Source organism: Poromitra crassiceps (assembly GCF_964638095.1).
Source record: "Poromitra crassiceps genome assembly, chromosome: 16".
Lineage (NCBI taxonomy): Eukaryota > Metazoa > Chordata > Actinopteri > Beryciformes > Melamphaidae > Poromitra > Poromitra crassiceps.
In genome coordinates, this window is record NC_139645.1 from 38,210,973 (window position 1) to 38,225,041 (window position 14,069).

Sequence of the window (14,069 nt, forward strand, 5' to 3'; positions counted from 1 at the left end):
TCCACTACACACCGTGTAGTAGGGGTGACTGCACTGTACTGTACTGTTTGTAATGACAGTCAGTCAGTATGACACTTTACCCATGCTACATAAAACTCAGAACTTGCTAACGTTGGTGTAGTGACCTTTTTTGTATTGACCCTATGTAAAGGGACATATAAAGTCCACTGTCTATTGCTTGTCCAGCATTGTTCTCTAAATGTGACGACATATGTTGTCCCTGTGCCACGTGTACTGTGTGCAACGTTGTTTATTTTTACAGTACGTCTCTAAGACAACGTCACCAAGACAAACTTGTACTTGTGCAAATAAAATTATTCTTCTAATGTCGTTTTGTTTATTTGTGCAAATGATGAAAACACTGGAGATACCAGAGGACCAGAACGCCTCCACAACAGTGATTTTCTTCTTTTGTCCCAGGACCGTGGCCTATGTTTTATATCACACAGTTTGAAGACATGCTGATCTAAACACACACTGGCCTTCAAATAACAAGAGGTGCACTTGAAATGAATATTTGGACATTTCAATTTTCATTTGAATCTCGATTGTGAGAGCTGGTGCTAACTGCCAAACAGTCAATTAAGTGCCACACATTTACAGAACAAATTGTTCTGTAAATTCTGAGAGCAGCGTAGGGGCAGTGCTATTGATACCATTATGCATGAGATGGTGAAGTTTCATGAGTTGGGCCTGAGTTCTGACCTGGTGTGGTAGGAGACCAGGGAGGCATTGGTGATGCCCGCCGGGCTGCAGCGTACTTTGTAGTTAATGATGCGTACGTTGCTGAAGCGCGGCTTCTCCCAGCGCAGCCAGATGGAAGTGGAGCTGTTGGCCGTGGCCTGGACGATGCTGGGGGGCAGCGGCGGGGGGCTCCCCATGGGCAGCAGCGGTGCTTTAACACATTATGTGCACATGATTTCATTCACTTTGCTTTTCATCCCAGGGAAATTCAATTGTAACTGAGCTACGGTTCATTATGTTAGGATACAAAAACACGCACGCACGCACGCACGCACACACACACACACGCACGCACACACACACGCACACACCAGGCATAGGTACGGGCACATAGAAACATGGTCAAATAAATCTTACGTCCATGGCCCCTTTCTGTCCTTCCCTTCCAGAGGGCAGCTGCTCCGTCTGTTTGCTTGCTGAAAGCCCAGACCCTCACCTCGTACTGCCGGTCAAGCACTGACACACACGCACGCGCACACACACACACACACACACACACACACACACACACACACACACACACACACACACACACACACACACACACACACACACACACACACACACACACACACACACGCACGCACACAGGGGGAAAGACAGAGATAGACAAATCATTTATACTGTAGATATATCAAAATAAATAGTGATCTTGGTAGCCTTAAGCCCAATTTATGCTTGGCCTGGCGACACTTTTGAAACAGTCGCCGTCAGAAATGAGGACTTGAGTCGACACTTTCAAGTGTCGACGAGCAGTGTCTGCTACCTGGTGAAATGTCTAGTGTCGCTGACTACGTCATATAGTGTCCCTGACTACGTCATATAGTGTCGCGCAAGTCTGATTGGCGCAGTTGACTTCCTTGTTTTGGTTTTCGCTCGATTGAAATGAATGAATGAACGTGTCCCCGCTATTTTTATCAGCCTGTCCTTGATGTATGACTTCGTGAAAATCACAAAGAACATTGTGACCAATTTCCCAGAGAGAGAGGATGTGAGTTGTGTGGTTGTCTGTCGTTATAATGCGGCTGCAGCCAAGTACGTTACATCTTGCCTCCGAGGTGGTTTCACTGTGCGTTCCCTCTCTTCTCTTGGCTGTCTGCACTTATATAGTGTTCGAGTGTCACGTGTCCGTTGAACCGAGGCGAACGTTCACTGAAGTATAAATGCAACACCATGAACATGAGCGACACTTTCTTTTTCGTCTGCGACCATGTGCTGAGTGACACTTTCTAATAAGTATAAATTAAGCTTTTACACTGTACCTACTACTATGTCTACTCAGCGGTATGTCTACTCAGTAGTAGGGATGTCACGATACTATCATTTCTACTTCAATACCGATACCTAGGAAAATATTGATACTCGATACCATTTTCGATACCACGGGAAGGGGGGGATGACGACACATCAAGAGCCATAAAAATAAAGTTAGACAGATGGACGGACAGATGCACACTTCTCCATAATCTAGGCCTGATAAAACTTTGAACTTAGCCAGCAGATTCCCCCTGCTCTAGCCATCAGAACACGTTTACATGTAGCTTGTTGAAGCAACAGATACCCACCGATTTTCATTAAAAGAAAGCACTGATTGTATCTGATTGATTGTAAAACTGTTGCAAATGAGTATTGTGTCCGATTCACATTTTCAGTATTAATACTTTTCGATACTATCAACACTTTTGACCACCCTACTCAGTAGACATACAGTACTGTACTGTATCAATGGCTTTGCGAGCCATCTGAACAAGCTCAACCTCGTACAGCATGTGAGCAGCAGTGGCTCTCATCATCACCCTCTCTCTTTCACTCTGTTAAGTACTGACATTAGGCTCTACTCTTAGTTTGAACCTAAATGCAGTCAGTTCATGTCTGCTCTCTCTGCACACATCCTGAAAAGCACAAATGGCCACTCTCACATTGCTCCAGCCGACATTCAAATGCTTTCAACTGAGAGCCAGCGTGTGTTTCCATGAGACCATGACTTATTAATTGTGTTCACATGATAACAGCCATCTATTCAATGACAGCTGCCTCTCAACGCTGACAATGTGTGAGACCAGCAGCTTTTGAATGCACAGTCACACACTGTAGCTCTGTCTGCCCAGGCCACTGGTGAACCGTTGAACGGAAGCGAAGCTTCAGTATGAACATAGGCTATAATATTATAGGCTGTGTGGTAGTTGAAACATAGTTTCAAGTTGATGGGTATTACTTGTAGTTTAAACAAAACCATAAATACTGTAGGCTACATAAATGGAAACGTTTGATCATTAATATCTACTTTTAGAAATTATATAGGCTGAAATCAAATCACTGTGCATAATTGTGAAAGTGTCTTTATTGACAGATGAAAAGACTGTTATTTACCCTTTGTCACCACCTGGTGAGTAAATATATATGTAACTAAAACCATCAAAATTGACAACCGGTCCGCAACTTTTTTTTCTCCATGTATCTACCGGTCCTTGGCACAAAAAAGGTTTGTTTGTTTGTTTATTTAGATCCCCATTAGCTACTGTAAAGAAACAGTAGCTACTCTTCCTGGGGTCCACATTAATATTTTACAATACTTCAATTATGAAAATACATTATATTCACATACACACATTATTTACAAATATACATATCTGTATCATTCATACTCATACATGCTACAACAACCACTTAAGGAGCGTTCACACCGAGATATTTATTTTTCGCTCTGTCGCTCAAGTCAACCCTTTGGAATCGCTCTGTTTAAATCGCTCATCAACAGGCACACGAAATGACGGACATGTGGGGGATATAACGTTACGCAATGTCATGCTGTTTGTCCACTACGAGCCACCGTCATTGTTTACAAGCTAAGCCTATTAGCGTGCTCCTAATGCGAGCTGCATACCGGTAGTACAGACTTCACTTCATGTCAGCTGTCAGCCTGTCAATGTGGTTTGTTGCCACACAATAAACCAGCGGTTTGTTCCAAGCCAGAGTGATCCTTGACTCGCTCTCACACGGCAGCCAATCAGCATTGAACAGCGAGCGACTGATGCCAGCGTATTTTCGCTCGAGTTGGAATATTTCATCTTGAGCGACGAGCGTATTTTCGCTCTGTCGCTCTGTCTCTGCCGCTTGGACGCCCAGCGATTATTCTCCCAGGCGAATATACGCTCAATCGCTCGTTTGCATTGACTTTGTATGTAAACTCGACGCCAGCAACAAACTTTAATAGGTCGGTGTGAACGCCCCTTTAGACACACAAGGCAAAAACCAACAAAACACATAACCACAAACACTAGCTCAAAACTTATCTAATACATACAATTGCTCTATATAATAATTGAATATGTAATTAATTGAATAGGTGAGAAAATAAATTCCTTTGCCACAATGAATAGCAAAAACAAAGGTCATGTTATATTTTACAGTTCTTGTGTAAACAGATATAATTTAAGTTTTTTGTTAAAGCATGTTTTATTACTTTGTGAAATAAAAGAAATGTGGTAATGAATTCCATGCCACCATTGCTCTGTAATAAACTGTTCTCTGAAATAGACTAGTTCTGCATGGAGGCAACAAAAAAACGACCTTCTCACGACTGGCGAGTAGAATAATTATGACTATCTGCAAAAAATGACAATTTACTATAAAGTATTTTTGGGGTTTTGGTTATGTATTATATTTTTCACATAGCACACCAGAGAATAATGCAACCTGCTCTTTACACTTAACCAAGCTAAATTATTATTAATTATACTTACACTCGTTCTATATGGGCAGTGCAGAACGATACGTGCTGCTCTGTTCTGTAACCTGTTTAAATTATTTTCTGTTGTATTTGACCCAATAACCGAACAATAATCTAGCTGTGATAACACCAACGCTTGCATTGATTGTTTTATTAAATGGCTAGGCATGAATTTTCGACAGTGTTTTATTGCAGCCATACCTCTTCCCATTTTTACTACTAATTGGTCAATCTGACTGTTCCAAGATAGTTTACTGTCAATAGTGATCCCTAACAACTTTACATCAGTGACTTGTTCTATAACTTTATCCCCTAAAGTCAAGTGTAGGGTTGGCATAACTTTTAATGAATGTTTTGAACCAACCACCATACATTTTGTCTTTTCAGTGTTAAGAACCAGTCTATTTTCTGTTACCCAATGCTCTATTAGCTTTAATTCCTCATTTAGGATCCTCCCAATTTATCCCGGTGTGTGTGATGATGTATATATTGTTGAATCATCTGCATACATTGCAATGGTGGCACAATTCAAAATCAAAGGTAAATCATTTGTAAAAATTGAAAACAAAAGGTCCTAAGCAACTCCCTTGAGGCACCCCACAACTTAATGCACTTACCTCAGAATAACTACCATTAACAAGTACAGTATATTTCCTATTTGTGAGATAGCTTTGGATCCATGCTGCAGCAGGTAGCAACACCTCGTGTTCCCTTCCTGACTGACTCACCTGAAAATGCCTCCTTATGACACGGCTCTGCTAACAGACGCCGTGGTCAAATAAACCTTTCTGCCTACAACTCAACCCAGATTTGAATCAGAATTTTACATGTAGAATTTGTATATATTTGAATATGGCAATATTAAAATGTGACATGTGAGATTAGCTACAACGTACCCAGCCCAGTGAAGAGATGATGCCGGGCCTTCTTACGGAGTTTGATGGGGTGGGTCTGTGTCGTCCTCTGCCCATTGGCTGGCTCCTCAGCCTCCACCTCTCTGCAGGACAGCTTATAGCCAGAGATCTGCGTGTGATTGGGCGAGGGCTGCCACGTCACGTTGAGGGTGTTGACTCTGGCTCTGACTTTCAGCTCAGTGGGGGCGAAGATCACTGAGAGAGATCGGAAGAGGAAGAGGAAGATCACTGAGAGAGATCGGAAGAGGAAAATCATCAATTGATAATTGATGGCTTCCCGGTCTGTCGGCCGCCTGTGACGCACTGGTGAGCTCTCTGCGAGCTCTGGTTCACGTCTTTGAACAGTCCACACCAATCGAGCGTCGAGCCAACAACGATTTGCCTCTGATCTGTGGGCTTTTGTCGCCGAGTGGAAAATCAGGGCTCGTATGGTATGATCTGAACGCAGCATTCCAGGAATCCCTGGAAACACTGATTCAAGGGGGATATGTGGGACAGCCGACAGTGTGAATGGGTCAGAGAGTCGGGTCAAACTCTGCTCCAAAGCTCAGTGCTTAAGCTGCCTGGCTTTGTGCCTGAAGCCTCATTGTATTCACCATATTGAACACAGAATGTAAACACATCTGATTTCTATGCAAGGTGACAGACCATAGGACATTCCTCTGTAATATTCCATGGGTGTGTGTGTGTGTGTGTGTGTGTGTGTGTGTGTGTGTGTGTGTGTGTGTGTGTGTGTGTGTGTGTGTGTGTGTGTGTGTGTGTGTGTGTGTGTGTGTGTGTGTGGGTGTGTGTGTGTGTTTCTTACCCATGCTGGGGTTGCAGTGGGCTAGTGTGTGGCAGAGATGCTCACAAGTTATTTTTTGCAAGTCCAAGTCAAGTCTCAAGTCCAAGTCCCCATCTCTGGTGTGTGGTGCTGGGTTCTTACCCATGCTGTGGTTGCTGTGGTTGTAGTGGGCTAGTGTGTGGTGCTGGGTTCTTACCCATGCTGTGGTTGCTGTGGTTGTAGTGGGCTAGTGTGTGGTGCTGTGCCCACTCTGATGGAACCCCAAAGCCGGCCCCCGTGCCGGCCGCCATCCTCAGCCGGTAGGCCTGGTTGGGCTGCAGCTCTCTCAGGGTGAACTGAGTCTCGTTACCCCCCACCTCCACTGAGAACACCTTGTCCCCTGTTGGAACACGCGCACGCATGGCACGCATGGCACGCATGGCACACACACACACACACACACACACACGCACGCACGCACGCGCGCACGCACACACACACACACACACACACACGCGCATGCACGCACGCACGCACGCACGCACACGCACACACACACACACACACACACACACACACACACACACACACACACACACACACACGCACGCACGCACGCATGCACGCACATGCACACACACACACACACACGCACACGCATGGCACACACACACACACACACGCACGCACGCACGCACGCACGCACATGCACACACACACACACACACACACACACACACACGATTGACATTTTATATCATGAGTTCATGTTTGCATAGCCCTATCAAACATCTATATAAAAATATCTAATCTTATCTATATATATATAATTGGGTATGTGGATTTTGTTTGGTTGTCTGTTTCAAGTTCTGTGTTCGGCCATAGCTACACAGCCACAGCAGGGTGACCTGACGGGGTAATTAGGCTAATTAGCTAATGATGTGATGTCATTAGTGATGATGTCATCAGTGATGATGTCAAAAATTGTGTCATAAGGGCGCACACACACACGCGCGCACACACACGCACACACACACACACACACACACACACACACACACACACACACACACACACACACACACACACACACACACACACACACACACACACACACAAGGAGGCATAGTGACAAGACTGGTCAGTAATGTCATAGGGGGGCACACACACACACTGATGATGTCGTCAGTGATATCATAATGGGGCAAACACACACAAAAGTAGGCATTGTGACATCACTAGCTGTGTTTCCATTACAGTTTTTCGCAAAAGAATTGCGATATTTCTACAACTTCGACAATGTACAATTGCGACTTGTAGGCGTTTCCATTGAAGTTGCGTTTGAGTGATTCCCCGTTGCAGCAGCTGCCACAGTGATTACGCACGGGGATCTGCCCCATATCCCGTCCCCTGCATGCTCAAATCCAACCAATGGTCAATGGAAATCCCAACATGAAGTTACAATGCATATAAACGAGCCTGATTATCAATTCAAAAGAAAATGAGTCGCAAAATGTTGCTGGCTGCGTGAATGCAGTCAGCGCGACAGGCAGAGGAAAAAAGGTAGCCTAATAGCCTACAACTGGTCCGATTTAGAGATGGAGGGGGGAAAAGGCTGATTTGGTTCTATAATTGCACCTGAAACGTGTGCAATGTATTAGCCTACTCACAGTCACTGTATTCACTTCAGACAGCACCACCGCACCAGTGTGTGCTTTTCATCCTCTCATCTCGCCGCTGTGCCAAATGCGCGCACACAGGCAGCCTGCTGTCACCATGGACCGATTTCTGCCATTAAACATTATCTAATTTGCCCGGCTACGCTTTTGCACAACACTCGTCTTTCTGCTAGGTAGCGTTGCTTCAAAGTTTTCCACTTGCTGCGGAGGTTTTGACACGGCTATCGAACCTTACTTACCAAACTTATTTTCCGCTCCTTTTCCAAGGGATAATATGGGTCACATGACGTGCAAATGCGAAAAATGTGTTTCCATTACACTTTTGCGATAAACTGCTATATCGACACGTCTGAAAAACCACCTCATGAGAGCGAAAAAACTTTTTGCGATATTTGGGAGGTTTTTCGAAATTCACGTGTTTCCATTACCCAATTTCTATTGCGATATTTAGATTTTGCGCATTTCTGAGGGTAATGGAAACACAACTACTGATGCAATAACATTTAGTCCACAACACCCACACACTGCCCGCGTGTGCCAAAAGGGCAGGTCGAGGCCACGCAGCAGCCGAGCTGCGGGCGAGGCCACGTAGCGGCCGAGCTGCGGGCGAGGCCACGTAGCGGCCGAGCCTAGGCATCAAGCGCTGCCTAGTTTCTACAACACTCTTTAGCAATTATGAGCTGTTTTCAGAAAAAAAAGTAAATAAATGAGGAATAATAAATAATGACATAGGAAATAAAATAAAATGAAGTAGACTATCAACTTTTCTTTTCTGATGAATAACTGAAATAGTTTCCAACATCTGGCAGCAAATCTGGCTTGCAGAAACTCTAGCATTTTGTAGTCAGGCTCGCCTCCTGAATGATATTCTTGTTTGTAGCAATATAATATGAGAGTGTGCTTCCACAGCGTAGCAGGTACCTTCTACCTGTATAATGTAATGGGCTCAGAGTTGGGCTGCTCACCCTGATCCAGAGTGGTGTACTCGATGCGGTAACGGGTAACGGCTCCCCGGCTGTGCTGGGAGGACAGTGGGTGCCACATCAGCCTGATGTCTGTGGGGGAGGTGCTGGCTATAGACAGCTGAGGAGGTGCACTGGGCACTGGAGGAGGGCAGAGGAGCACATTATGAACAAGCTGATACTGCACATTTTCCATATCTTATTGCTGTGTACAGTCGCTTGAAACTTGTAAAAACCACTCTATATATGTATTACAAAACGATATCTATATCTATATATCTATCTATATCTATATATGTATTACAAAACTCAAGTTATGAAAAGTTTCAAAGCCATGGAGGTGTGCACGAAACCTAACTATAACAGAAGACAAAGAGGCTCTCAGTGATCTGTTACACAGGTTGATATCAGTGGTAAATAATCACACTTGATAGATAAGCAACAACAACACACTATATAATAAAAGAAAAGAAAAGAAAAAAAAAACTACCACTATTCCTTCAGAAGTTGTAGCCGTCATAGACTGTGTTGCATAGTTGATTTCTCTATTGCTGACAAAAATGTGTTATTGTAAGTCGCTTTGGATAAAAGCGTCTACTAAATGACATAATGTAATGCAATGTAATATAATCACTGAAGGTACGGTCAAAATAATGCTTCAGTGGATTAAGGTGTATCAGGAGGATATACTGTGAATACAAATAGCTACATAATAGCTAATAGTTTAGCTACAAAGTAAATTTAAGTGCATTTTAAATGGCTGCATAAACTACTGGTGATTCATTCAAAAGCCTGAAGAGTTACAATGTTGGCAGGCTAACAATCCGGTTGGTTTACACTGTGACTCAGTGAAACATTGGAGGTTGACCTTACTTTGCCTCTGTGCACTATGTCTGATTACTCACCATCCTCCAGCATCTCCACAGTGACAGGCAGGGACGGCCGACTGGCACCCATGGGGGAGTAGGCCACCACAAAGAAGGTGTAGGCTGTGTGGGGGAGGAGCTCTTTCACGTGATACTCGGTGGTGTCGTTGTTCATCGCAAAATCGCAAAACTCCTCGTTAGCTGAGCCTGCGATGGACGAGAAGACACAATCACATCTTAGAAGCTTTTCTACAACAGTGTGTCCAACACTATGTTTACATGCACTGTATGTAGCACCATCCCCACCACATGGTACTAATCACAGCCACATATTGGTTGTCATTATCACTGTTGTTGGATGAAGACCCTGTATCTCCAAAATGAAAACAGCCTTGGTTTTAGCTTGTTGACCACTCATTTTGTAGTTGAAAGTGTTCCATGACCCCAAGGGTTGTAGAATGATCTCAACCTATTCACCTTATTCGCCACGCCCACTTTTTCTCCCTTCCGCGTTAGACGCAATTGTATTTGTTCTTCCGGTTCAGCGTTAGCCGGCCGGTAAACATCGATAAACTGTAAACTATGAATGAAGTTTGGCAACATTCAGCATAGTCAGGTTCCCAATGTTCTGATTTCAACCTTCGCTCAAAAATTTTGGAGAGTTTGTAAACTATACATTTTTGGAAAGCTTAGAGTGTGACGAAACCCAAAACCAATGTTGCCATTTTTTTCAAAGTCTCTATGGTCGCCATCTTGGCCTTTCAAAATGGCGACCACCGAAATTAAACGCCTGCACTGGAAACCCCTATATGGCCCAGCAATGTTATTTCCTATAATCTTTTATGACTGAAATGTCATCTATAGGCCTAGTGGATGAAATTAAAAGTGGTTTCTAAAAGTTGCATCTTGAGCAATTTGAGTAATTAGCATAATGAGCTAATTAATCGCCAAATCGCTAAAATTTTGCTTCAAGTTAACCTAGAAAGGCGATCTAAGAGTCCAAGTCCATGTTTGTCATGTCCAGAAATGCATCTATTATCATAGTGCAGACATGCAACATTTCCTAATTTGCATAAGGTATGTAAAAATTAGGTCACAATTAGGAAATGGCTAGATCTTTCACTTTTAGTCATCTTAGAATGATGATCTTTCTTTGATATTGGGTCACCATATACTGATACGCTTGGACAAGACTGCCACGGTGGCGTATATCAATCGCCAGGGCGGTGTCCGGTCGCAGGCCTTGAACGAACTAGCAACGGACATCCACGAGTGGGCTCGTGTTCACCTGCTATCCCTGTCAGCGGCCCACATTCAACCTCAACCTGGGCGCAGACTTGTTGTCGCGGGGCAACCTGCACAACTCGGAATGGGTTCTCCACCCACAGGTGGTGGAACAAATTTGGGCCAAGTTCGGTCGAGCCGGCGTCGATCTCTTCGCATCGCGGCTCGCACACCATTGCCCCCAGTGGTTCTCTGTCCTCGGGGACGACCCACCGTTGGGCCACTGCCGCACGTCTGGCCGGGGGAGGCCCTCTACGCGTTCCCCCCAATCCCCCTGATCCCACAGGTGCTAGCCAGGGTGAGGCAGCAGGGCCTGCAGCTCATTCTGGTAGCCCCACATTGGCCGTCGCAGATCTGGTTCGCGGACCTGATTGCTCTGGCGCAGGAGGCTCCGTGGCTGTTGCCACGTCGAGTGGACCTACTGTCGCAGGCGGGCGGGGAGATTCTGCACCCTTCCCCACACAAGTGGAAGTTGGCAGCTTGGTTCCTGAAGGGGAACGGTTGTTAGCCCAGGGCCTACCGATGAACATGGTACAGACCATACAGAGCGCTAGAGCTAGCTCCACTCGTGCACAGTATACTCACAAGTGGCAGTCCTTCGCGCGCTGGTGTGCGGAAAAGGACCTGGATCCAGTGTATTATGGCATACAGTGCATTCTCTGCTTCCTCCAAGGCCTGTACGAAGCGGGCCAGTCGCCACAGTCCCTCAAAGTATACTTGGCCGCAATCTCTGCCTGCCACATGGAGACTGAGGGCAAGACAGTGGGAAGCCTGTCTTTGGTTTATCGCTTTATGAAGGGCGTCCGCAAGCTTCGGCCCCATACGAGGAGCGTCTTCCCTAAGTGGGACTTGGTTACGGTGTTCGAGGGTCTCTCGGGACCTCCCTTCGAACCGATTGACACAATCAGTCTGAAACACCTTTCGCTGAAGACGGCATTGCTGCTAGCTTTGTCTTCCGGCAAGAGTTGGTGACTTGATTGCCCTGTCGGTGCAACAGTCATGCATGGTGTTCTCTGATGATGAGCGCAGGGTCACGCTTCGCCCCAACCCCACTTACCAGCCCAAGAACATTAGGGCCGGGTTCAGGTGTATGACCATAGATCTGGTAGCGTTTAACCCTCCTTACTCTGATCCAATGGAGGAGAGGAGACTCCAGGCGCTTTGCCCCGTACGGGCGCTTCTAGCCTATGTGAATATGACGCGCACATTGCGCACTTCTAACCAGCTCTTGGTATGCCATAGAGCTCAGGCTTTAGGTAAGCCTCTGTCCAAGGAGCGCTTGTCGCATTGGATAGTTGAGGCCAGTGAAAGCGAGAGCTCTCACTATCCAGCCTTACTGTCCGGGTATATACTTGGCTCAATGTTGAATGCTTGGAGTGGGGTTCCCTGTCTGGCGGGCCGCTACAAAATGGCTGACGGTCGCATCCAATCACAGACAGGGTTCGGCCAGGTGATGCCTTCAGGAGCGGCTGCGGTGTTCCACGTCACCGTCACGTCACCTGGGTGGTTCGAAAGGTTAACTTTTATGGAATAAAAGGTAAGAGCATTCAAGTCTGTGCACTATGCGTGCTAAAGTACGGAAGCTTTCAGATGACTCCAGAGTAACGGAGGAACAACAGAAATGCTTGGCTAGGTTTGTGTGTGCTGCCTACTGCCCAAAAGGAAGAAACATTAAGAAACATTCCAGAGCTGCATTGACACATGTTCTGCAAGTATATGGCAGAGCGTTAAAGGCTACCACCTACAGAGGGTGCCTTGAAAAAGCACATTGATAGGGTACATGTGCAAGCTCATGTTTGGGGACAGGCAAGCGTTGAGCAGCAAGTACCTTTAAATCCTCTCAAAAACGGCTGATAAAGGCCAGTTAAGACCCACTACCACTGATGTACTACCAGCTCCTGAGTCCAACATTGAAATGGTGAGATGCCGCTGCAAAGGAGATTGTTCAACACAAAGATGCTCCTGTAGGAAGAGAAACTTACAATGCACTGACCTTTGCCTTTGCAGTACACAATGTGAGAACGATGAGGACTCAAGATCTGAAAACCGGGATTCAGATGGCAGTGATGCTGAAGATCTTGAATTAGATGGGTTTTTAACTAACAGAAGTTAGTTATAATTGCAAATGATGAATTTCAATATACCTTGACGTACAGAGATCTTTGTTACAATCCATTTGTTATGGATGCTTGAATTCAAATTATAAATATATTTACTTTATATTATATCCAATTGATTTTCCTTCCCTTTTTCCTTAAAGTGTTTTGAACATTTGTCGTTTTTAAAATCCAAAATGGAATTGACTAAAGCCAAAATATAGATGTCCATTTCAGCCTAATCATATAATGTATGCTAATTATGCTAATGAACAAAGGTTGCATGATTTAGTTATGGCAAGAGATTAATTTCTAGACATCAAAACATAGACTTAGACTCTAAGATAATCGTTCTAAGTTGCCCAAAACAGAAGATTTCCTGATTGTTACCTTTTTTTAACCAAATTTATACTAATTATGCTAATTAGGAAAGGTTGCATGACTGCACTATGGTAATAGATGAATTCCTGCACATAACAAACATGGAGTTAGACCCTTAGATCATCTCTCTAAGTTAACTGGAAGCAAAGTTATAGCCATTTTCCAGTTTTCGGCAATTAATTGGCTCATTATGCGAATTACTCAAATTTATCAACATGCAACTCTTAGCAACCAAGTTCAATTTCATCCACTAGGCCTATAGATGACATTCCATTCATAAAAGCTCATAGGAAACTACATTGCTGGGTCATATAGGGATTTCCAGTGCAGGTGTTTAATTTTGGTGGTCGCCATTTTGAAAGGCCAAGATGGCCACCATAGTGACTTTGAAAAAAATGGCAACATTGGTTTTGGGTTTCGTCACACTCTAAGCTTTCCAAAAATGTATAGTTTACAAACTCTCCAAAAATTTTGAACGAAAATACATAAGGACCTGGACTTAGCAGCTACACTGCGGCCAACTTCAGTTACATGCTCATAGCGTTACTGCTGCGAGGAGCCGATGGCTGTACCCGCTCAGCATTTAACGTTAGTTACAAAAGCAGGTCGACAGTGTTTTCTCACTGCCAGTACAGTACTAACGCTAGGGG

At 44.7% G+C, this 14,069-nt stretch overlaps 1 protein-coding gene across 1 annotated transcript in view; it reads right to left on the reverse strand.

Moving 5' to 3' along the window:
• The window catches only part of igdcc4 (immunoglobulin superfamily, DCC subclass, member 4), a gene marked incomplete at its 3' end in the record, with an annotated part of 121,877 nt that overhangs the window by 20,145 nt on the left and 87,663 nt on the right, over nucleotides 1–14,069 (reverse strand). Inside the window, exons 8-13 of the mRNA XM_083652759.1 lie at nucleotides 9,698–9,865; nucleotides 8,796–8,933; nucleotides 6,369–6,551; nucleotides 5,371–5,583; nucleotides 1,102–1,200; nucleotides 706–895 (exon numbers count right to left, since the gene is read on the reverse strand). Of these exons, the coding sequence (XP_083508885.1) occupies nucleotides 706–895; nucleotides 1,102–1,200; nucleotides 5,371–5,583; nucleotides 6,369–6,551; nucleotides 8,796–8,933; nucleotides 9,698–9,865 (991 nt within the window). The remainder of the gene's footprint in view (nucleotides 1–705; nucleotides 896–1,101; nucleotides 1,201–5,370; nucleotides 5,584–6,368; nucleotides 6,552–8,795; nucleotides 8,934–9,697; nucleotides 9,866–14,069) is intronic.